At 33.0% G+C, this 25,722-nt stretch overlaps 1 protein-coding gene across 2 annotated transcripts in view; it reads left to right on the top strand.

The window, feature by feature from the left end:
* Nucleotides 1–25,722, top strand: part of LOC130891642 (homeobox protein orthopedia) — a 47,341-nt gene that overhangs the window by 11,317 nt on the left and 10,302 nt on the right. For both annotated transcript variants that reach the window (XM_057796491.1, XM_057796490.1), the window contains exons 3-4: nt 20,318–20,504; nt 20,989–21,132. In XM_057796491.1, coding sequence (XP_057652474.1) covers nt 20,318–20,504; nt 20,989–21,132 — 331 coding nt within the window. The remainder of the gene's footprint in view (nt 1–20,317; nt 20,505–20,988; nt 21,133–25,722) is intronic.

Here is a 25,722-nt window from a genome sequence, read left to right as displayed (position 1 = left end):
ATTGTCCTCTTTAGAATGAACATATTGAATCACTTTTTTTGTAATAAATTTTGAAATTTTTGATGTTACATTGATCCATTGGCGGCACTTTACTTGTCGCATTTAAACATCAGAATTTTTCGCTTCTGTTGTTTGATTGAAACAACTTGTAGTCTTATATTTTTCGATTAACAGACAGCTTTTCAGTCCCTGATAGTTACTTATCAAATAAACCTGCTTCGTTTTTGATGAAGATATCATCAACAGTATAATCGCGTAAAAGAACAGGCAGGTCTTCAATCCATTGGCTATATTTTTTAACATCAACAGCGTTACTTTTAACATGAATTGCTTTATTTAAAGCTTTCTAACCAATCATTGCTGCTAAGAAAAGTATGAATACCGAGGCCTTCGCGAAATCTTGTGCCTTCTTTTTTAATCATTTGTCCACTTACCGGCAGGTTTTTATTACGAAGTTGCTTGCTCCATGCTAGCAACCACTGATCAAGTTCAACATGTTCTGATAAATGTAATGTGAAGTTTCAGTATTTCCTACACTCCAGAACATTCTGATGGAATTTTGAGTTAGGTTAGGTTCTGAATTATTCTATAAATGGAATTCGACACATCGCATATTTTCTCACTTTCATAAACAGTTTTTCTCCTACTGATAAAGGTTTTAGCCATAGTTTTAACATTATTCAAATATACATCAATATGATAGTACTTCTTCACGTTTAACTTAACTTAACCATGTTTCATTGTATGATAATCATGATGTTTCATTGCCACTGACCATTTTTTAAACATAAATGGATAAATTTTAGAAAACAGTTATCTCTATACGTTAAGGAAACACTTCCACATACCATTTTGATTGAAATAGCTGAATTAATTGTTATTAAATTCATCAACAACCAAAACTTGATAAATTCAATTATTATTACTATTAGTAAATTGATTTTGTAATATAATTAATATTTCAAACAGTGCATTTTGAATAAATATGCTGATTTATTTGTCTATAAAATAGCTTTAATGTAGCTTGTATTATTCAAAAAGTTAGAAAGTAAAATTACAAATTTGGTACATCTATTTTAAATGTCAGTCTTATTTAGCAATCCATTAAATGATTGTCGCATTAAATTACATATTTTTATTGTTAAATGGAGTTCTGTTGTTATACTGCCAATATCATCAAAATGGAAAAATTAAATATATTGGTGAATGTATGATAGAAACAGTTTTTTCAATCTCCGATAGGCTATAAATGACAGACAAGTTCATATAAAACAATAATTTTATTACCAAAAGATTGGTTCACGGTTACCGCCAATGAACAGGTCTTGAAACTTCTGGAAATTCCGAAGACAAAGCAGTATTGATGAATCTGCTTTAACGATTCTGTCAACTCGTTGAACCAGGCGTCCTTGGCCCCCTTCATCATGCCAACTTTCGACACTATTCAAACACAACAACATCATTCATGAAATTTTCAACATACACCCGATTCATTCTCCGATGTATTTCTGTAGCACACTTCGCAATTCACACTTGGCTGGAGTATCAATAGTGACAGACATGTTTACGTGGCTGTAGCACAACGCCGACTGACGCCTAAATGTCTACAATGGCGAAGTGTGAAGCGCGAGAGCTTCGCAGTCGCCCTACGTCACATGCCCGCTTTCTACTGCCCGCGAAGCGTCTGCACGGAGCGATTGGAGGTGGAAAAAAAACGGCCCTCGTATTCGAAATCTTCAAAAACAGTCAATCATCTACATTTATTGAATTTATGTAGCTTCTAGCTTTCTACAGAGAAAATTATCAAAAAACGTATCCCGAAAACTGATTCAGAGATCAAACTATACACAACTTAATACTATTTATTGTTTTCTTACAACGACGTGAACCAATTTTTCATAGCTTTGTTTTGGTAATGGACACAATGCTTTTTAGGCAGCATAAACTAGATAGTGTTGTTTTATGTGTATAAATCAATTTACTTAAAATATGTGATGTGCCCTTAAATCGATTTATAGGAAAATTCCAAATAAAGGGATCTTTCAAATGATACCTATCAGAGACCAACAACTCTTCAGTTGAATTGTGGTTCCTCTCATTTTCACAGCTCTGACATCATGACCACTGTTTGTTTTGTGGCTTTGTTCGAAAATAGTGATCATAAGCCATTATACAAGTAACTGAGTAACAGAAGGAATATATAGTATGGAAGTTATTTAATGTTGGCTTACGAAAAGGATCCAGCAAGCAGAGTAAAAGTACTGTAGAATGAATTCGCAAAAAAAGAGAGAGAAGAAAATTCAGAAGTATGTACAAGAATGTAAAACCGATAAATTACCAAAACAAAGTAACAAATGCAATATTTAGTCGAAGTTGGTTCATGTTATTCACCATTCCATTGCCTACATATTGAATATTATGCCATTGAGATTATTTCCCTATTTTCAGAGTCATAAATAAACTGAAAAAACCATTTTTTAGGTTAAATCGTTGAAAGTATATTTATCAATACTATTTGCATATCAGGTTACAAAATGAGCCCATACCCAGAGACCTTTTGACCACAGTGCACTCGAGTCTAGACAAAAACAAATAATTACTAAATGGAAAAACTCATGAAACCAAATTCTTTGAAGCTACGTTATCAAATAACTTACAATAAAGATGAAGATCACTAAGATCAGAAGAAATATCTACTGAATCCGAATACTGAAGAAAAATAAAATCAAATGAGGATAAGAATAACGAACCAGCTGAAAAATCTTGAGAAAAAAGTCATCATAGATGGAAAAGAAGGGAAGAAAACACGAAGGAAATCAAAGAAAAAACGATTATGCTAGATGAAAAATGTTTGGTTTCTTAATTAGTTCGGAGACTTTTCAGACAATTCATGTACATAATCGTAGCCTCTAAAAGCCTGGATATTTTAGTTTGCACACATTAAATATGAAGTTACAACATCCATATTCTATGTATGCTTAGTAAAAAGAAACAAAGATTTTTGTCAACTAATAATGAATTTTTCAAAATTATCGCTGAAAACCTTTTCGTACCTTCAATTACCCGATTCATTTTGGAAAGTATGAAGTTTAATCGCATGAAGATTACATAAAACCGAATTACCCATTTCATAATACCGCCTGCGGATATCAGTGGGATTATCTAGACGTGTTAAATGTCCGCGGTTAACGCTAAGTTGGTGGTCAATCGAAGTTAGTTTACTAATTAAGCAGATGGCTCAGCCTTGAATCACCTGGTCGTTCGAAATTCATCTGGTAGTGAATCACTCACGAAGTATATTTTTTTCTATTGTGATTTTGGGGTTGAGAACAGATACGGATTTTTATATTACAAGAGACGATATAATCTTTTCAATCACTTGATTATTTACGAGGTAAATTGAAATTCATATTTTACCTGTAAGCAAAATCAGGTGAGAACGTTTGTCTATAATACTGAAATATCGAATGGACAAAAGTGCAGACTGAAAATACAGGTTCAACCAATGCTCAATTAGTGCATCTATCCAGTGAAGTTCACAGTGCTGGGAAGAAAAATCTTTTCCTAGAAGGTACCGGGTATTTATAAACGAATAGCGGAGTCTTAGAGACTTACAGATATAGATTATATGACAAATGGAAGATCGGTAATAGCAGTTGGTGAATAGAAAGCGTTTTTGGTTTCACAGTTTGGAAAGAACGAATCTGTGATTATTTGTTTACTAGTAGTCCAAGAAATCAATTTGTAATACTAGTCGTGAATTAGTAATTCCTATGTCGACTGTTTGTTGTTGCCCACATTAGTGGACATGTAAACACTCATAATATGCAGATTTAGGATTCAGACAATCCACACTAGATGATACAAGTAGGTACAAAAGAAGTCTTCTAAAATTGATGATTTTTTCCTCTGTTCGAAGAATATGAATGACAGAACTTCATTTTCCCGCAAAATGTTGCTACCTCGTTGGGATAACAATGTACGCGATTGACTGACCCCTGGATTAGTCGTGATCTACTCGATGCCATTTATTTTCCACCTTTGGAGCTTTATCAAGGATCGTTTGTACGTGACTCCACTACCAGATGATATTTTTGCACACTTAGTTTCAGTGCAAAATCTCTTGCAGTTGCACCCACTAATCCAAAATTTATTTATTTCTTTCGAAAATTTCCTGCTCTAAATAATCATTGGCTAGGTTAGGTTTAGTTAGGTTAGGTTCGACTAAGAATTGCCAAAAGTAACAGCTGTGCAGGCAGTCTTAGAAGAATATTAACATCGAAAGAGATATGCAGTTCTACGAAAGTTCGAATTTATAAGACAATGTTGAGGCCCACCCTGACATTTATAAATTTTTCAATAAGGCACCAATCAGAGCTTTTATAAAGACAAAAATAATATAATGGCTAGGTCACTTAGAACGTATGGACGAAGACAAGCTCTTGAAACGAATTGCGTGGAAGATACCAGAGGATAAGAGGAAAAGAAAGTAGACCAAAAAAACGGTGTAGGGAAGCGGTGGAAAAAAACCTTAGATATACAAACATCCAGAGCTGGAGAGAAAAGCAAAGGACCGAAAGAAGTGGAGAGAAATTACAAGGCTATGGACCTAAATGGTCTGCATATATGTGTAACAACTAACTAGTTTCGACGTTATTACGTCTCATCAGAGCAGTTTAGGGCTTGAAATCCGAACTGAAGATAACGTCAAAGAGCGTCGCATTCGCTACACGCAATTAAACATATCCCAGAGAACGTAGGATAGTGGCACCATCCTCTATTCCAACTGCGAACCATGGGTCAGGTAGAAATCTAGCGTAGTCGCCGATACTATAGATTTCGAAGGTAAATGAGGTGTGCAAGATGTATCAAAATAAATAATTTCTACTATTCACCTCTGAAATAATTTCGAAAATCAATATTCCGAAAATGTAGTTCGTCGTTCTTCAAAGGGGAAAACAACTACTTTCCTGGCTAATGTCTCGACCAATATTAAATTACAACCCCTATGAGGAACGTGATGTAAATCGACCTTTTAGTCGATATTAACACACAATTGCAAGGAGGGGGTATAACTACTGACTGACTGAGTAGTTTAATACCCCTCGTTCGGACTTGAGATCCGAACTGATGACAAAGTCAAAGATCCTCGCATTTGGCACATTTAGTTTAAATTTTCCAAGTGAACGCTAAGTAATCAACTCAAATATGAACTAAGTACATTTTAACCTAAATTTATAGATTTATTGGAACAAAATATACGGCGTCTTGTTTTCAGTTTACTGTAATTTATTTCGTTCTAGGATTATTTCAGCCCCTAGATGTAATATTGACCTAAATGAGACCCTGGTAGCGGTAATCTTTAAATACAAAGTGATATATTGACTTTCATCATCAGACTATTAAATGTTTACAAGGGAGCACGAGTTGGTAGTCGAATCTATAAGAAGGGTGCGTGTTGATGGAATGCTAAATCGGTTTTAGTGGCATTTGATTTGATTGCATGTACATTGATCCGATTTTTATTAAGAGTTAATCTTTGTTTAACGAACAGCTTAATGGAAATTATTGTGTATACAGCGTACGAGCTGAACTAATGAGTTTCATAATATGAAAACAAAATTATTAATTTAATGATGTATTTTGAATAGATGTACGCCGTTTACAAATCCACGAAGCTGATAAAAGTAAAACAATAACGTTGGTTTATACGGAAAATATCTATTAAAAGTTGTAAATAAGTCTATAAATTAGGAAAACACGTTCTTATTTTTATTTAAATGTATCATAGAAAATGTTTTTTTTTTTGTATTATTTTGGTATCTTGATTAATTGATGTAGAGTTAATAGACTATATGTTTAGTCTTCCGCAATTCTTCATTTGGTTCACAATTAATTTCATTTTTATATGGAAACCTCGACAATAACCAACAATGAGCTATAAATTAGATTTCAAACACGTCAAAGCAATTGAATACTCGAATGAAATATCCTCAAAATATGTATCTAGTAATCCTCTTGGTTTTTTTTGAAAAAAGTGACTATGATCGTGAATTTTCTTTATCAATTTCCGAGTCGATATTACAGGTTATCTGCGATTTTCCTGTAATGCAGCTGCCTATCCTGCCGTATCTAATTTCATCCTATTTCAGCGAGCAATTTTTTTCTTTGGATTCTAGGTTGAATCACCCGCTCCACAGCGAGCGAGCGAGCACATACACAGACACTACACGAGCTTCTCTCTATCTCTTTTTCTCATACAAATTTCTAAGTTCACTACTTATACTATTGTTAACACCTTCCTTATTTCCAAAATTAGTGCCTTCCGTATTTAATTTCTCTGTCTTTTGATTATTTATTCATTTAGTTTTATTTTATATCTTCATCTTTTAGATACTTTCATTTTTTTTCTAATCATTTCGTTTTCGTCGTCACTTCTCAGTAAGATTAGTAATTTATCTTATTCGCTCGAAATCAACTTTCATTTTCCTCCTACATCTTCGTTTTTCTTGAAATGCGTTCTATCCATTTTGTTCAACCTTTTCCATGTATGGTATTAGAGATTTTCCTTTACTCAGAGTCTAAGCAGAAGAATATTAAGAAAACCTGATATTACTTTTCTTAGATTTCCTTGTCGATCTTAATACTTCCATCTTTTTCGTCAAAGTTATGCCCTTAACTAATAATAAAAAAGTTATACTTTAACTTGTGACATCTTTATAATAACTTTCTGTTTTGTAAACTTGACATTTTTGTCAATGATAGTATCACTTTTGGTTTCATTGTTATAAATTTCTTCGTTCTCTCACCGACACCTACATGAATCGTTATTTTCCTTAACTTATAAACTCTTGAACCCGTTTCTGTTGCTTATTTGTTAATAAGCTTCTAAACTTTTTGGTATTTTTATTTATTTTCCAAAATCAATCATTGTATAGGTTCATTTAGTATTCGATTGTGCTAAATTCCCTTTATTATTTCAGATTTTTTAATACGTTTATCATTTTACTAATTTTTATTCAAAAATTATTATTCCTAGGCAAAAACACGATGATTACTTAATTTCAATTTCTTGATATATTTATTTATTTCCCTAGGTTTTCAACTACGATTATTTATACAATGTTCTTTGAAAATTTGTATTATTACAAATCACTTGTAGGAATGGATTTGCAGACCTCTTTTGATTGCCACTAATTATTTTTCATATACATATATCTCATAACTAGTTTTATAAATCTTTTGTTTTCATTTCATGTTACTCTGATAGATACTGTCAGAAAAACATAAAACGATTCGTGTTGATCTCAGTAGTGGCGACGAGCCTTTATTGTTTGCTGATCGTAAAACGGCCTTCCTAAGTAAATCTTGAAACTATTTCTTGCATACAGCGACGGATGTAGATAAAAAGCTGTTGTATTTCTCAGTAACATGTGAAAACTACAAAAAGCTTTAAAAACAGTTCTCAAAACAGGTAGAATTGTTTTGTTATGATTTACGTGACTGCTTTGTAGAAGAGTTCTATAAAACCACGCCGTGTCCTGGGTCTTCCAATATATTTTAATCTCTTAATTTTTTTATAAAGAGCTAATGTGGGTAAAAACTCGCTCCTAGGAAAACGGTTCAATAAAATCAATTTATTGATAGGTCAGTTAGTTTTATCTATTCTATAATCTATCATATTCACTGGCAACTTCGGTAATACATTGATGAGCGGAAGGCATGAAAAACTCAATTTTCTCCTTTTCTTATCTTCAACTTTGTCTCCGATTTTTAATTTTTAGCACCATCACATTCTTCATTACCTCTTCCTTGCATCTCACTATGGGTCTACCTCTATTTCTTCCTCCAGTTCTTAGAACTTGTAGATTCTGATCTATTAACGTATTTCATCACATTCCAAAACATTCATTTATATTTTCAAATAACATTGTAAATAGAGCGTCTTTCTGTGATAAGATGTAAAATCAAGTGGTCAAGGAACTTTTCTATAATGACTTCCTCGTGTAGTTCCATTCAGTTGAGGCTATTTTTCATTATTGATATCCACAACTACAAGTTGTAGCTGCATAAAAGTGCGTTGCTTTTTCTAAAAACCTTGAAAATTGACTTGCATAATCTTCTACAAAAGAATTAGGTCCTAAGATTTCAAGATCAAGACCCCACACTACAACTATCTATATAGTGGGTTATTATCTACCTAAAAGCAAAAATCTCGCTTCATAACCGATCAATTTAAACAGAAGAGATATTCATCATCAAAACGCAATCGTTATTCGTGACTAGATCAAGCATTTTCTCACAAAGAAATTCTTTTCTGATCAAAATTATCCAGACTTGGAACAATCGTGATTCATTAATCAACTGGCAAGAGTATAACAATAGGTCAAATGTAGAATAGTATGCTAGCAATAGCGACCTTTGAGAATACGATGAGGCGATTTAGCTTGAACCTTTTGACGTCAGTAGACAAGCTCCAAAGTTTGCTCAAATATTTGGACCGCACCCATGTGAGAGCTGGGTTTAAAGTTTCTTCTTCATTCAGCACGAGTGGTACTCCGGCTGAATGTATGGCTAAAGTATGGTAGATGTTTGGTAAGAAAGGCAGAAGGCCCACATATACGTGCTTCAACTAGTCTCATACCAAGTGTCTCTATCCATCTTCGCAGATCTGCTTTACAAGCAGACAGTTGAGAGATTTAATAGTCTCATTTTTGGTTGCACCAAAAATGGGCTCTGGGTCCATTGGTAGATTTTCTGATCGCGATTTGGGAAGCAAGTGCACTGAGTCGTTGTCCTTGTTACCCGAGTGGTCTTGTGAGATTTTCTTTTACCCCAGTAAAAGTCTAGAGCTCACAGTTTAGTTCGTTATGATTTGTATGGTAGCTGTCTGAGTTTACTATGTCGTCGATTGCGCGTTCAGATTCCATCACAGCAAATATCTAGGCTTCGGAGACGATAACATGTTTCGAAGGCAAGGCAAGGCTTCGACCAAGCAATTCATCCTAAAGCCATCTGTGTAGGGGCTGCTTGATTTAATCTAGGGGGCTAGAGTCACTAGTCCTCTGCTCTCTATAACTGATGTGTGCTTTTAATCGTTTTTTTTTATAAACAGTTAGGTGTTAAGTTTTACTAATAAACAAATGGAAAATTCACTAAATTATTGCATCCCTTAGTTCAAACCTATATGAAGTGAAGAAATTTAAATTTCTTAAGTTTCATTATTTCTGAGACCCTTTAATATCTTGATTTTAGGTTTCTTCTGATTAAAAAGGAAGGACAATTGTAGTTTTGTTTATAAATCTAAAAATTTCTTGGAAGAATAATCATAGTTAAGTACTTGGCAGTAAGTAATCCTGAGACAAAGTATAATTTATAAGGATGTGAATTACATTGTAAGAAAAGACCAGGGGAGCAAGAGGACGACTGCACAGATTCATCGTAACAAGTTTTAAACAACTGACGAAGATACATGTTAACAAGTTGATCACTTCATTTATTATTAACTATTAAAATTACATAGTCTTCAATAAAAACCTCCTGCATACCAAAATAAGAGTATTGCTTTACTATTTCGAAAATACATCAGTTATTTACCTGATGAAGTATTTATAGTTTACCACTTTTACAAAAACTTATCTGGACATGTAAATAAAAAAATCCCGTTATAGAAGCGGAAACTCTTGGCCGTTACATATTTTCATTAAAATCTCTGCCGTTTTTATAACAAAGATGGGAAGGATAAGCCCATGGCGATATTGCTATTCTAACAAATGGTTAATACGTTAACATTATTGCAATGGTAAGCCAGCAGGAAGTTAATTTCGGCCGTGTTGGCATCATTAATCCCTAATGGGGCGCGGTTGATGTATGATCGGAGTTGGGCCCTGTTCTCCTGCACCACGCTGTGTGTTTCTCTTTCCCCTTGTGCCCCTCATTCGGGAAAACTTTATTGGCTTCGGGGCTCGACCGCAGGAAAATCAAAGGTCATAACTCCGGAATGAGATGCAATTACTCAAACTGCTTGTGAAAAAAGTTCGTTAATCTAACAATATACATTAAATGGAATTTTATATATTAAATGGAATATTATACTCAACAAACATGAATACTCAATCTTTTAGTAAGTAATTATCACAAAATTCAAATTACGACATGTTAATTTAACATAACTCTTAGATCAAATTGGACTATTTATTTGAGAGTATACATTAATTTGATAAGATGATATCAAAATAATTTTTATATTTGCAAGTACTAACATTTTGAACTATATAGGTTTTATATTTGTGTTAAAAAACGTTCTGAGTAGTATCGTGGTACTAAATTTACAAATATATGAGACTAATAATCTGCTAAGAGCTATTACTGAATAAATTTTTTATGGTACAACTACGTCAAAACTCACACAACTCACAATGTCCAACAGTTCTAAAAATTCTACCGCAGAGAGATTCTAATAATCTGAACGAGAACAAGGTACACTGGAAATGGATTCTTGATTTACTTGACTGTTATTTAAGTAGGGAGTTTACAGTTAATCGAGGTATCTAATGAAGAATCGTATCCTCTGCAAAATTTTTGTAATAGTATGTTACACAACGAGACCAATACAAATAAATGTTAAATAGTCCGGTGAAATTAAACCAAAACATAAGCTACATAAATTCCCATCAAGCTGAAAATCAGTAAAATTGTATAATATACAATTGAAAATAAAATTTGAATGTATGGAATGTATGGAAAAAATTTTATTCAAGGTCAAATGTCAAAAAAATGAGTTTTTCACAATTATCAGCAAAACGGTAAGTTTTATCATAAAAATACTTCAGACAAAAATTGTAGATCATAAAATTATTCACAAAAAACTTATCAATACTTTTTTTCCTACGAGCCACTGTTTCTGAGATATAACGACTCAAAAAGTTGTTAAAGTTATGTTTCAGGATTACTGTCGTATTTAATGGCTATAATGATTGCACGAGAAATACCAAAGCTGCATAACAGCATCGTCGAACTTTAGCAACATCTTCGTCAATTGATAATTTCCTACAAATACTGACAACAAGTCTCGGTTCATTTCAATGTTGTCCAAGAAAAGTTTACTGCTAAAAATATATTGGTGAAACAATTAAATACGACAACTTTTACAATTTTTTGAATCGTTATATCTCAGAAACGGTGACTCGTAGGAAAAAAAGTATTGATACGTTTTTTGTAGATAATTTCATGATCTACAATTTTTAACGATAGTATTTTCATGATATAACTCACCGTTTTGCTGAAAATTGCGAAAAACTCACTTTTTTGACCCTTGACCTTGAATAAAATCTTTTCCATACACGAAAATGATGGAAAACATTCAAACTTTACTGATTTTCAGCTTGTTGGGAATTTATGTAACTTCGAATGTCTAAATTGACCGAACTAAGATAAAGTCGTATGTATATTAAGTTCGCGAATAATAAAATTTCCTCCGATGAAGAATAGATAGATTGAACCCCTCCCGAAATAGGACAGGCTGCTGACTCAGCAGCGTAAAGGCTGGTGCCAGAAAAAAGTGAGCATCGCTACCTGAAATCTATTGTATATAGAAAGTGGTGAGAAGAAAAAAATGTTAAGAATACTAGTTCCGAAAGTATACTCTTAACATATTTTGGAGAACAAATCGGACAAAAGAAGCCGTTCACTTTGTGGGCAATTTTCAGCATCGTTCGAAAGCTACAAATTGGAGAAAAAACTGATATTTGGAAACATGGGAAACTGTTGGCCTTCCTAAACCGACAATATGTGGGCTTCATTTCAATAAGTAGTTTGTTGTATTTTAGTTCATTGTTGTATTTTATTGTTTGCCATTAAATAGACATTATAATATTTGTCAATGATAATTGTAGTATGATAATTGGTAATTCTTTCCACCAGAATGTGTGCAAATGCTGTTATTTTTGGTATATTAGAAAAAATTGAGATTTTTAATTCATTCTCTTCTCCCCATCCCAATTTCTGGAAAAAAACTCTCCAACTTCTTTAGAAAACTGTATTCCGTCTCAAATTTCTGATATATAGAAGTTCCTCTTGTGTCCAACAGATGTTCTGCTTTCACCGAAACAGCTGAATTTTAATTGGCTCTGATTTCTCCAGTCATTAACAAATATTTTCAATTCCAGTTCAGTTAAATATATTTAACACAGCAAAGAAAAGAAGTAAATAGTTTGAACCGATGTTCGCTTTAGTTAAAAAAGGGGCCAAAAAAGTTCTCAATTTTGGAATATTTCTGGAGTGATGATGAAGTAATTGTGAGTATTGTTTACAAGTGTTATGCATGATTAAAAAGTTGGAATAAGTCTTTAAGAACGTGGAACTGTCATGTCGTTTTTCTACTAAAAAACAGAAGGAACTGTACCAATAATTGTGAGAGATCGTGAAACATTCGAGAAATGAAAAAAAATGCTTCTTTATAACAAAACGCCGTGCAAAATTCTTCCTAATGGCCCACGTCCCCTTTAATCGCCAGATTGAGTACCAGTAGTGGCTTCTGTGTTCTCCGAAAAAACGTTTTGGCACTTTTTCTGTCATTGATAAGGTCGCGGAAAAGCAGTTTAAAACTATTCCATAAGAATAAATAAAGCTGTGAAATAATTAAGAATAGTAAAAACTCAAAATACTAAATAAAAAATTCTAAAACCGAAATTCTAAAGAAGAAGCTCGTATGATCACAGTAAATAAATTTCCCGATGACTCGAATCAATTTCAAAAACAGTTTTCCTAAAATATTTTTTGACAATCCATCATTATATATAAATGATGGGATAAAATAGTGAAGTAGGTTGAAAAGTTAAGGGAATGTTGCGTTGAATCTCCATGGATTTTATAAAAAAATTACACTAAGAAAAAGGAACTTTTTATATACATTTCATTGATTTAATGACACGTAAACTGCAGTTTTTCGTCTTCTTAACACAATTCCGCTTATTGCGATGCTTTTCGCACTTATTCTAAATCAAAGTCAGTACTTTGTAATTCGTTTAATTTTGTTTGAAAATATTTTTTTGATTTACTGTTTTGTAAATATCTTACCTCAGCATCATCTTCTATGATCTTTGCTTCTCGTTATCCTGAATATTCGATTGATACACTAAATCTACTAAAGCACAAGTTTTGGTTGCATATAGAATACATCGACAATATATTGGGCTTAATATTATTCTTCAACTTCTGGTAGTAGGTAAATGAGTTTTAATTTTGCCTAATTCGTCTATTTTTTTTCTAATATTCTTCTTTATGATCAAAAGAAGATTTATTCATCAGTTAATATGTATATTCTTTTCGAAATCAATTTTTCCAGTGTATTTTATGAGTGATGTACCGTCAATTTTGGCAACTGGGGCGCTAAATCTCTGCGGACAGTGGATACAACATAGTTGCCAGATGAGCGTCCCAAACCAAACAGCGTTAATGGTGTTGGATTATTAACGTCCATACATCTCCCCGCAATGGAAAACCGCTGTCATGCGGCTCTAGGGAGTTCCGTGCTTTCCCCGAAGGTGGGAGAGCTTCGAAGTGCTGGGAGATCGTGGCTATCACACAGCGGAATTTTTTTTCTTCTAAATTTTACGAAATATTCATGTTATTTTAAAATAGTGCACTTATCCTAAAAAATATGGGTTTCACGCTATTTATATTCGTTATCAATATTGTAGAAAAAACGTTCTATTGATTTGAAAAACAATAAAGAATAAAGAGAATGAAAACATCGTGGGAGTTTGCTAGAGCAATTTTTTGGTTTTTCCATAATACCAAAATTTTTTCGAAATAGCATTGAAATAATTTTCTTCGATAAAAATAAATATATCGATTGCAATTTTCAAAATAATAACGTTGAAATTGCAATAGGTTATATGTTATTGTTTTCTTGAGTAGAATTTTTTTCATTTTCATCAAGAAAGCTCAAGTTTTCATATGATACACATAAAGATTATTGCGATTAAACTCTAACCCCTCAAAATTTTCAATTCCTCTATTTTTTTAAAAAATGTGCGCTGTACCTTTTGTTTCTATTTCCAATCTCCAGGCTTATTCTAATGCTGTTATTTTATATTATTTTTTTCTCTTTGGTTCAATGTTTGTTTATTTGTGAGTGAATTGGTAATCTGGTAACACAATTTGGAGCTCAGTTTGGGGATACTTAAACCATCAAACTTCTCACAAACTTGAAACAATTACCTAAAATGGATACATTCTTTGTTCCTTGAGCTAAAGTCCTTAAGTTTTAGCTAAAATATTCAATTGAAATAAGCACTTTGATACCTAACCTAACCCAAACTAACCTTATATAATGTGACTCTCTTTCTTGCTTTTAAGAAATTTAGAATGTGAGATGAATCTAGAAGCCAGAGATCGTCATGTTCTATATCATGCATTTTCGGGTTCATTCATGATTCGTAGCCTGTCACAACCTTATAAATCACACCAATCAACACGAGATTATTTTTGAGCGATTGTTAAGTTCAAATCAAAAAGATATGTTGGAACTCGGAAACGCTCAAATACGCCTTAAATATACGATATGTCACATGAAGGTCTTGCGAAATCAGGCCGATTCAGAAATTCATCCTGTAGCGAAGTGCGGTCACGATTGAATTCGGAAAACCGGCAAATTACGATGACTCGAGATTGGGTTTCATCACCAAAAGTCGAAGAGAGTTGATCGGCAAGATCGACCAAGCTGATGGTTTCAAGTATCTGCAAACAACTTAAACAGCACTCGGATGACAAAACGATCTCTATTTCAGATTTGGCACGTTCACATCAGGGTTGCCATATCTCAAAACTTGAGCAGGAATCCTCGTAATTGCGAACTTTTCAATAAATTTTCTAGCAATGTGAAATTCATTTAACTGATCTATTCATATTTATAAGGTGTTATCTAAGTTATTCTGAATAAATTTCGCGCCACAAATCCATTATTTCTTCTTTATTTTGGGCAGTTGTACTTTTACATCTATCTTTTATTGAATTCAAGGTTTGCAAATTGAATGAATATTCAGATGTATGTGTTTATGCTACGCTCAAAGAACGAAAACGACCTGTGGCCGTTTAAAACAGCCACAACTCGTTCTGTGCGCCTTGCGATTACCAGAACGGGTTGTGGCTGTTCTGATATAGCCAAAACCCGAAAGAAATTTTAGATTTAGAAGACGTCAGCTCCCGTAATATAATGCTGCGTTTTCATTTATGTTTTATATCCATATAGTCAATAATTAATATGAATTATTAACAGTCGTTTTAATGTAAAAAAGTATATCACTAGAATCAATCTTCGCTGCACATCCACCTGTTTGTTTTTGCATGAGGAGTTATTGTGGCATTTTGAATTGCGTTGAACTTTATGTTTGACGCAGTGAGATTAGGTTAGGTTGAGTTAGGTTAGGTTAGTTATATTAACTATGACCATATGGATGAAAAACACAAATAAAAACGTTGTCATTGAAAATGTATTCAAATAATGAGTATTATACTACTTTGTTAACAAAAAATTTCATTCGGGTTCTGTCTATAATAGCCACAACGCGTTCTGACAAACGCAAGTCGCACAGAACGCGTTGTGGCTGTTTTAAGCGGCCACAGGTCGTTTCATTTGAGCGTAAAAGTTTTGCACTTATATCACAACGCATTTTGTATAATCTTCACCATTAGTTCATTTTATTTTTAAAGCTCATTCTTCTATTACTAATTGAAGCTCTTAATTTGAACTAGTTCATGTTTCTCATAAAAATATTTGTAAATATTTCCACACTTACTTTAGGTTATATAATGTACTTTCCTCAATAATACTAGAAACAGTTTTTCAAACGTTTTTTTAAATATTAATAAACAAATCTTGTAATTTTGAAACAGGAAAAATCTGACAGTGATTGTTGACGAAAATGGCCAATGGATGCAATCCAATTAGAAGAAACTTTATTCTGATCTTACTTATTGAATAAATATAATAATATATATAAGCACTATGGCAAATACATGAACTTTGGAACAAAATATTCATACATCATCACCATTTAAACTGGTAATGAATGAATCCTTCCTACAAATCTTAAGAAATGTTTTTCGCAATTCGATACCATTAACTGACCAGAGGATGATTTCGAGAACGAGTTACAATAAGAAACAAATAAAAATAGCTTTTTGTGTCTGACCTGCCGACGCTGCGCAGCACAATCATAATATTTTACGATCTAACAGGCTAATCGAGCTCAAAAGGTGCCGTAAAGGTAATCGAAAGCCGTAAACTCTAAATCCTCTATCGAAATTCATAGCGCAGTCTTATTTTTGCACCCTCTATGACGGTTGTTACAAATTTCGGTTTAAATAAAAAAAAAGAATGAGAGAATACGTGTTTCTTTGTAGAATTTAATTAACTGTATATTCTGAAAAGTGTGATTTGTTATTATTATATTATTAATTAATTTTAAAGGAATCTTGAGGATGTATGGAATGGATTAAGAATAGGTTGCTTTGTAAAAATTAGCTGCAATTACCTGTAATTAATTTTAATGTCATTAATATATTAATACGACTTGCAGCTATATATTTTTTCAGTAAATATTACAGCATTTGAAAGAAAATGATGTCACAAATCATAATAAAAATGGTTGCCAGTTCTCAGTCGGCCGCATCATTAGAGTTTCCAGGTGTAAACAGGTATATTATTGTTTATTAACTGCATTCAAGTTTTATACACATTGAAAATGAAAATCCATGGTTGCCAGTTGCACAATGGCCACTAACAGAGGCAACCATGACTTTTTTGAACGACTCCAGGTAAGTGGAAGTTCAAGAGATAAGATGCATGCATTGTTACGTGTTTTTATTTGTACTATCTAAGACAAATTGTATCATCTTCAATCCAGAAGATTACGGTTGGTCAGTGATTGAAGAAAATTTAAAACCAACGTTGTTCATTGGCGATCCAACACCAATGACTGTCGAATACATCTTGTTAGAATCGCAAGAATTAGCTTTAGACGATCGGCAACAAAATATAGAAGAAAGTATAGAAATAGACAATAGCCTATGATTCCGATGATGCTGATAGTGACACAGACGATAAAGAAGAAAACTAAAAGATGTATTTAATTATAAAATTCACATTTAGAATAAGCCTAATGTCGAACAAATAACGAAATGGATTTTTACTTCTTCAATAAAAAATAAATAATTGCAGCAAATGTAGTTCTTAATGTAACGAAAACAAAAATCTAAGTATCTATGAACATAGAAAAAACAAAAAGGAAAACTCCAATTTTCTCTAAAGATTCTGTAGAAAACTTTTTCAATGAAAAATGGGTCGTTACCCAAGCGATGAAAATTGTCATTATACCCAAAAATTCATGTTCAATAATAAGTGAAAAAATAATAAAACTTAATTTTCACAATTTTATCATGGCAATCTCTGTTTGCGGCCATTGTGCAACTGGCAACCATGGATTTTCATGTTCAATGTATATAAAACTACAATTTTGCATAAAAATTTGAAAGAAAACCTGTGAATGCAGTTATTTAACAATAATATACCTGTTTACACCTGGCAATTTTAATGCTGCGGCCAACTGAGAGCTGGCAACCATTTTCTTTCAAATGCTGGAAGATTGACTGAAAAAACATATAGCTGCAAGTCATATTAGTATATTAATGATATTAAAATCAATTATAAATAATTGCGGCTAATTTTTACAAGACAACCTACCTTTAATCCATTCCATACATCCTCAAGATTTCTTCAAAATTAATTTCATTAAAAAAAACAGATATCTGCAGGATCAAGTGATGGGATCCTGTACTATTATACCTTATATAGGTATATAGTGATGAAAAACGAATAATTCACTAATTAATTTTATAAAACAAATGTATTAACTAGCAGACAATATTTTAAATGCGATCGATATTTTTACTAAACGATGACTATTTTTTTATTCTTGTTTCAACCCCACTTGTTCTTCAAAACTCCATGATTACCCCCAGAAAAACACAAAGATTATGATCTGATGATCTCAATATTCACCCGATCTATCTATAGATAACTTAGATACTGCAATGGGAGTTTTGTCAAAGAATAATGGTTTCATAACATGATTTCCTATAATCTCTTACCAAACATTCTCTCTTTATAGCCATTGTTTATGGTTTCTTCCAGCATGGATATCTATATACCCAATGTTGACAATTTTCTCGATTCAAATAGCTCCATTATACAAGAAAACAGTATCTACTAAAATGTTGACTACTTGATCTATATTTGCATGATAACATTTTCCTGAGAAGTGTCAATTCTGTTCTATATTTTTACTTGGGTGAGTTTGTCGATGATTATATCTTTTCCTTACATCTCCTTACAATTACGGGTGCAAGTTATGGCCCTTACAAGTTTGTACAATTCAATTTGGATAGGAGCTATCGGAAAATATGGAAAGTAATCTTTTTTGATCGATAGGCAGCCATAAAACCACTATAATCACAAATGATCAAGTCGAATATAATCTTGGAACGCATATAAATACTGAAAGAATTAGACAAAGCAAACAATATTCTCCTAATCTGGAGGTATAAGGAAAACCAGAAGCTTGTTTCAACCGGACCAGTGTTGTTCTGTTTTCCGATGCGTAATTGCTTAAAAGCAGAATTGAATGAAATTGAAAACCTTGACCAAGCAACCGAATGGAACGGGCGGTACTCCGATGTCAGAAACAGATAAAATATAAGTTCATTGCTAAACAAAAGTAGTTCATTAAACGACAAATTTCGAGACTATTCAATTTATATTTTATTCCTTCATTGTTTCCTTTTGAATAATTCATTGTGTATATTAATCACACCACGTATTTTTTATTTCACATAATAATATTCAGAGAATTGGTTAAATGAAATGACAACATAAATTTTTTTCATTTAATTAACTGCTATTCTGTTATGACATGCTTTAAAGTGCTTAAATTCCTTATTTTGAGAATCCAAGAATTTTCATTGACGTAATAGATAAAAAATAACATCAATATGAACGTTTTTTTTTTTTCAAATGGAAGTCGAAGCGCATAAAAGCTTGATATTGTATAAAGCTAAAAGCAGCATTATCGAACGGCCTCGCCCGTTTCCATTTTTACTCCTTCACATTCGGTTCGTCCTGGCAACACTCCCGCCGTCATACCACTTTCCGGCTGTCTCCCAGGATTCATCTTTCCTCCCTCTCCCCTAACGACCAATAATCGTGGCGACTAGATTCATTTTATGAAAACTAAATTGAATAAGAAATATTTTCAATTTCATGCATTTCGAACTTTGTAGTACTACAATAGGTCAGAAGATTCGTTGAAATTTGAATACGATGTAGAAAGATTGATCGTGATATTTTTCAGGGAAATTACTTTCCATTTTATTTTAATCATCCAATTAATACACATCACCATGACTAATAGAATGGTCAGTTTTCGTCTCAAATTCTTAAATAGATTAGTTCAGATTGTTTTGTCACTTTGGTTTTCCAACCACTTTGAACAAGACATATTGTGTACGAATCTGCATCTCAATTTTCTCTGGTTATTTGGTTTTATACACTACTATCTAAACCTTTTGCTGAAATGAGCAGAACCTTCGTCGAGTAAATTCTCTGCTGTCTCTATTACTTGCTTGCAGAATCTGCAGTGCTTCGCTGCCATGCCTATTGTCTTAAGATGGTATTTGACAAGGAAGTGACGTATCATAAGATCGTTTAATATCGTTTTTGGTAACGAAAAGATCCTCAGCAACTCTGGTTGAAAAATGGTTATTATTGTTTCTTATCGGATGCATTTTAGACCAAAAATTTACAAACCAGCTTCGTGCGATAGCTTAGAATCATCTATATAACAAAGATATGCATTTCCAACTTGCGAAAGGTCTTTATTGACTTATGATTGACAGTCATTGCTTCTTCGAATGGAATGTATGTGTGTCATGCTATGAATTTGGCCCCTTGCTTTGTTACCTAGGTTCCCTAGGTTTGATTGATATTCTTCAGTCAAAGCCTAAACACATCTTTTTAAATACCTTATCCATCTAAATATAGACAATATATCGAGTGTAGTATTTGAAAAAAATGTTTGCTTCTTCTTGAAGATAAGGCGTGGAAAATATATGAAACTTGGGACTTGGATCTAGTGATATTTTCTAGTATATCACAGATGTTGATACTTATTCTGCATAATTTTGCAATATTCAATTTTATATCTCAAATCGTCAATATTGAATATCTTTATGGTACGATTATCTTTTTATTTTTCAGGTTTGGTTTCAAAACCGACGGGCGAAATGGAAAAAGAGGAAGAAGACTACAAACGTTTTCCGAACTCCAGGTGCCCTCTTACCTTCTCATGGACTTCCTCCTTTCGGTGCAATGGGTGATGGTTTGTGTGGTTCAAGTATGTTTAGTACGTCGGAGTCGAGATGGGGTGTTGCTGGTATGGCAACAGGTCAGTGAAATTATATACAAACAGTTAAAATATGAAACTTCTTCACGTTTCACTTTCAATTGTTAGTGACTACAAAACACCAGAGGGTGTAGAAATTTACGATCTTTTGCTACTAGAGTTATCCCAAATATGATATATGAAAACTCAGATCACATCCTCAGTGCAACAGCATGAGAAGAGAAGGATAGATTTTCTGGGTTGTATGGTGTATGACACCATAAACTATACCTAACTAACTAACCATGTAGGATACAATTTGAGGCTCTAGTATGAGTGGTTTCCATGCTATATTTATACCGTTTAGAACCAGCTAAAATTTTGTTGCAAAACCAATACAAGTACAAATAATCTTAAAATATTATCTTGAACACTACTTTCACTATAGAATATAGGTTGATAAATATTTGAAGAGTCATATACTGTTCACACTGAAGTTTATTGTGGAAATAAACTGAACTTATATATAAAATTTTATTTGTTTCAGGATTGGGACAGTTGAGCCAAAGTTCAATGAGTGGATTCGGTCAATCACTGGGCCAATTAAACCAAAGTTCCGGCCTGAGTCCGGCATTACCTATAAGTAGTTCTAGTACAGTGTATCAAGCACATTATGGTCTCAATTCGCTAGGTAAGTTTTTCCATAGATTTAAAAAAACGTTGAACAAATATGTCAGTATATTACACCACTCAATAAGTCGTGTGATTGGTGCTGCCATTTACAAACCCAAATGACGATTATGAAGAACCAACTTTCAAAAGACTATGTGTAAAATTTCATGACATTTCGATTAGTCGGAAAAAAATGACAGATATTTAAGTGACGCTAATTTTGTTATTTTCAAAACAATGGATTCAGAAACTTTTGTTAATTTATCATGATTCTTGATAAAAAAAATACTGTACAAGCTCAGCAATGGCTACACAAGTGTTATCCGGACTCTGCTCCATCGAAAAGAATCATTTATTATTGGCTTACTGAATTTAAATGATAGTGAACATTCTGGTCGTAAAATTTAGGTGGCTAGTCCAGAAAACATCAAATACGTCCACAAATTGGTTATATCTAATCGTAAATTGAAATTGCGTGAGATAGCTGAGGCCGTAAAGATATCAGAAGGCAGTCGCTGCCGCGTTTACCCACAGTCGATCAAAAACAACAACGTGCTGATGATTCAGAGTAGTGTTTGGTCATGTTTACACGTAATAAATCAGATTTTTTGCGTCGATATGTGACAATGGATGGAACATGGATCCATCACTTCACTTCGGTATCAAAACGATCATCATCTGAGTGGACTGGAGCAGGTGAACCACGTTAGAAGTGTCCAAAGATACAACAGTCAGCTGGGAAGGTAATGATTGAAATACAAGCTAACTGGAGAACTGATTTTTCTAGTCGATTCGAAAAAAACAAAGAGGATTTCATGAATCTAAAAAGTAATACCGGCCGTGTTTGTGATAATCAAGGGATTGTGTTCATCGATTATGTTCAAATATTAATGCATAAAAAGGTAGCAATTGCAAATAGCACTTGGAAACAAAGAAAAAGTGTTTTTCCATTCACCAGATTTAGCCCCCAGAGGCTTCTAGCTCTTTCCTCAAATTAAGTTTCACTTAAGGTGGAGAAATAAAGTTATTGGATACGTAAACGTCGGCCACTATTATTTGGAAGGGTTAAAAAGGTTAAATCATCGCTAGAGAAAGTGTATAGATTTAAAAAAAAAACTATATTGGAAATAAGGGTCTGAAACTTTTGAAAAAACTCTCGTAGATGAGAGAAGAATACTAAAGCATTTGTTAAAAATATATTAAACTACACATTTTGCTAATTGTTTTTCAAATCTCATGGCCTCTGACCAATCACTGTATGTTCTATATCAGTTATATCATATAAATTATTCAATTCATATTCAAATATTTTGATGTAAATGCGCAAGAATAAATTGTTAATGTGAAAAACATCGAATATACTATTTACACCAATTTATGACGAAGTTTGTTCACGCCTGTTAAAGTTTACTATTTAATGCACTCCATTTATGGAAGGTACTGAAAAAATTTTTGAATAAAAATTTTGTTATTATGAATAAACGAACATGAAAAACATCTAGGGATGCAATTAATCCATTCATTTGGCATGATCCAGTAAAATGGAATAGAAGTTGTATAAAAAGCAAGTTGATTTTCAATTCTCTTTCAGTAGATTATTGATTCAAACTCAAAAAGAACGCTCAGCCCATGCAAATATTTTTTTCTCAAAATGAAAAAACATCTCAAAATAAGCGCACCATTTTGGCGAAGAGTAGGCTAAAGAAACTGTTAACTTGGTTCTAAATAGTAAATTGGACTTGTATAAAGTTCAAAATAGACTATTGTGCAGATCGATCATTAAAATGCTTGTGAAACTAGAAGAAGAATAATAAGTTTTCAGCATTTATTGATCTCGAAGCATTCTTCGACAAAATATGAAAAATATAATTGATTTGATGTGATACAAGTACCTAGAGGACTAAATGGTACTATCAAAAGCACATATTAGATGATGAGGCTAAAAAAATAATATCAGAAATGAAATCGTAGATATCTCAATCAAGATAAAACTGAATACGATAATTTGCGAAAAAAATTTGGAAATAGTGAATATATATTCAATACTACATGTAAATGATGTGGATTTGTTTAGGAAGCTAATTGATATATGGATTAAAGAACAAGAAAGACTACAAACTACGCTTAATGAAGAATTAGAGTTGGAAAAGAGAATAATCTGTAACATTGTACCATATGGAAGGGAAAACAGGACAATGGAAAATAAGGATGGAGCCAAGATGAAGACAATTGAAATGAATTACAGAATAGGAAAAGTAGGAAAGAAGACATAAAACAAATAAAAAACATGAGCCAATAAGAAAAATAGAGAGCATATCAGAATGGAAACAGATATACTTTCAAGAAAAGTGTTAAAAACAGGAAGGAAAATGGATAGACAAAAAAAAAAGGATATAAGAAATAATAAACGAAAAACCCGACAAGAGAAGACAGGAAAAATGGTTGGGTACAAGAGGAGACGCATTCCGTCTTAGAAATAGTCGAAGGAAAAAAGAAGAAGTGAAACTATTTCCCATGTAGGAGTCCGCAGATTTGAACGACGAGGCTTAGCTTGGGCCAACGCTGAGAAACCAGGCTTTGGCATACCAATAATGACCCAAGCCTTGTTGAAGTTTGGGTAACCTTACCTCGGCCATCCCATATTCATCCAAGCCGGGCTGAACTCTGGGTAACCCGACCTCGGTCAATTTTTCATAAAACCTTACTAAAAATCTATTTTCACAAGCAACCAGCCTGGCCCAGAGTTGCACACCAGTGTTGTGTTTATCTAGGTAGACAAACAGGCCTGGTCCAGGCTTGTAAACCAAGCGAGGGACATTGCTGTCATCATCACCAAGTCCGGGCTAATAACTGCTTCAAGCTAGTGCCAGAGTTGTACATACTTGGCGTAAGTCTGGGCCCATCGTAAAATCCTAAAAGGATTGCTTGTTTGCTTCATTATTACACTACATTTCGATGAAAATATTTAGTTATATTTTCTCCTACATCAAGTCTTTTGTAGGCGTTTTATGGTGAATTTTTTATTAAATGATCGTTGTTATGATTGTTATGATGGTAGTGTCAGGATGCCCCTTGTTTTTTTTTTAAATGAAATGTGAGAAAGAATAGTTCTAATTTAGTCAGTGAACTAGTCCAAAAAAAAACTGTAGCCATACTATAACTTTTATATTTCGAGTGTTATCCCAGTAATCTACAATGTGCTAACAAAGATTCTGTGTAATGTTCGCTAGTGCTTCCAATCTGCTTCTTTGTATCCAGAAAAATGTATATTTTCTTCAATAAATTGTCTCTCCAATCTATAAATTTCCATATAGATATTTTGAAGTGATATTTAATGCTTCTATTAAAACTAAAATTTGAATTTTGACTAATGAAGATATAAAATCTTTATGCCATTAGAACAGATTGTAGTGTTTCAATTTCGGTAGCCTTCTGCATCGCTTTAAGCGGTCACACTGTAATAACATTGTTCATATTTCACATGAACGTGTAAAAATTCATCATTATTTAACAATTCTTTCCAACTTACTAATGGGATCATTCATGAATATTAAAGTAAACTATATGCAGTCATGGAAGAACATCATCCCAAACAAGTTAACGTTAGATTATGTGTATTCAAGTAATTATAACAATTGACGGGTATTTCGGTAGTTGGCAAGTAGAATGTTTCTAATCACTGCTAATTGTATGTTTTGAGACTTTCCCCCGCTCTCCGCCGCTGTCCTCTTTCTTCACGACCAACCCACCGGCGTGGCCGTGGAAAACAACACCGACATGTTATTTTCGAATGGAGGTGCCAAAAGTAAATGTTGTAAGTTTTGTTTAAGTTTGGTAAATATGAATAGATTAATGCATTTTGTCATTACCGGTGGTGTGTTTCTTTCGATTTCAAAGCTTTTATTAGGATTTTCAATTAAGACTGTATATTCAACAGTAATTCGTCAACTGAAAATTTAAAAACTTCGAATCACCTCTTCCAATATCAACGTTTAATCTAAGTAATTGGAAAAAAATATAACAATAAACCTGTAAGGGGTTTGAACTCTTCCGGGATCCGAGGAAACCAAATTTACACAAAAACAAGTTTTTATGACCATCCAGTATCCAAATTCTATAGAGCTTGCTAATGATTTGCGTCTTAATTTTACCAAGATTTTCTTAAACATCCAAAATTCCAATCAATTAGAAATGATTATTTGTTTTCACCCTTAGAAATATAATTTTCCATATTAGGTAAGTATCGCAATGATCTTGATATGAGATGCATTTGTAAGTGCTTCCTTTTCTTATTTCTTGCCTTCAACTTATTCGTACTTACAAACTGTATAGTAGCCGCTGTGTTTGCCCCCTTTTGCTGTCGTGCATCTAAACTACCGTTGGTAGTTTCTGCATAATAATCGCAGGAATCTCAATATCAAAGTAGTTGCTTGAGCTTTTACTTCTTGTTTCCAATACAAATTGATTGTTTTGAGACTCCGTCTTGTTGTTTCAAAGTAACGGTGGGTGGTCTAACCACGATGTTAATTGTAAATAAAACGAAAAGTTTTCAGAGAATTCTCTTAATATTTTTTATAATGATTGAAGGATCTATGACAATTATGTGTGA

Source organism: Diorhabda carinulata, chromosome 3 (assembly GCF_026250575.1).
Source record: "Diorhabda carinulata isolate Delta chromosome 3, icDioCari1.1, whole genome shotgun sequence".
NCBI classification, from domain to species: Eukaryota; Metazoa; Arthropoda; class Insecta; order Coleoptera; family Chrysomelidae; genus Diorhabda; species Diorhabda carinulata.
Note: the sequence above shows the minus strand (reverse complement) of the source record. Positions and strands in the feature narration are given on the sequence as shown.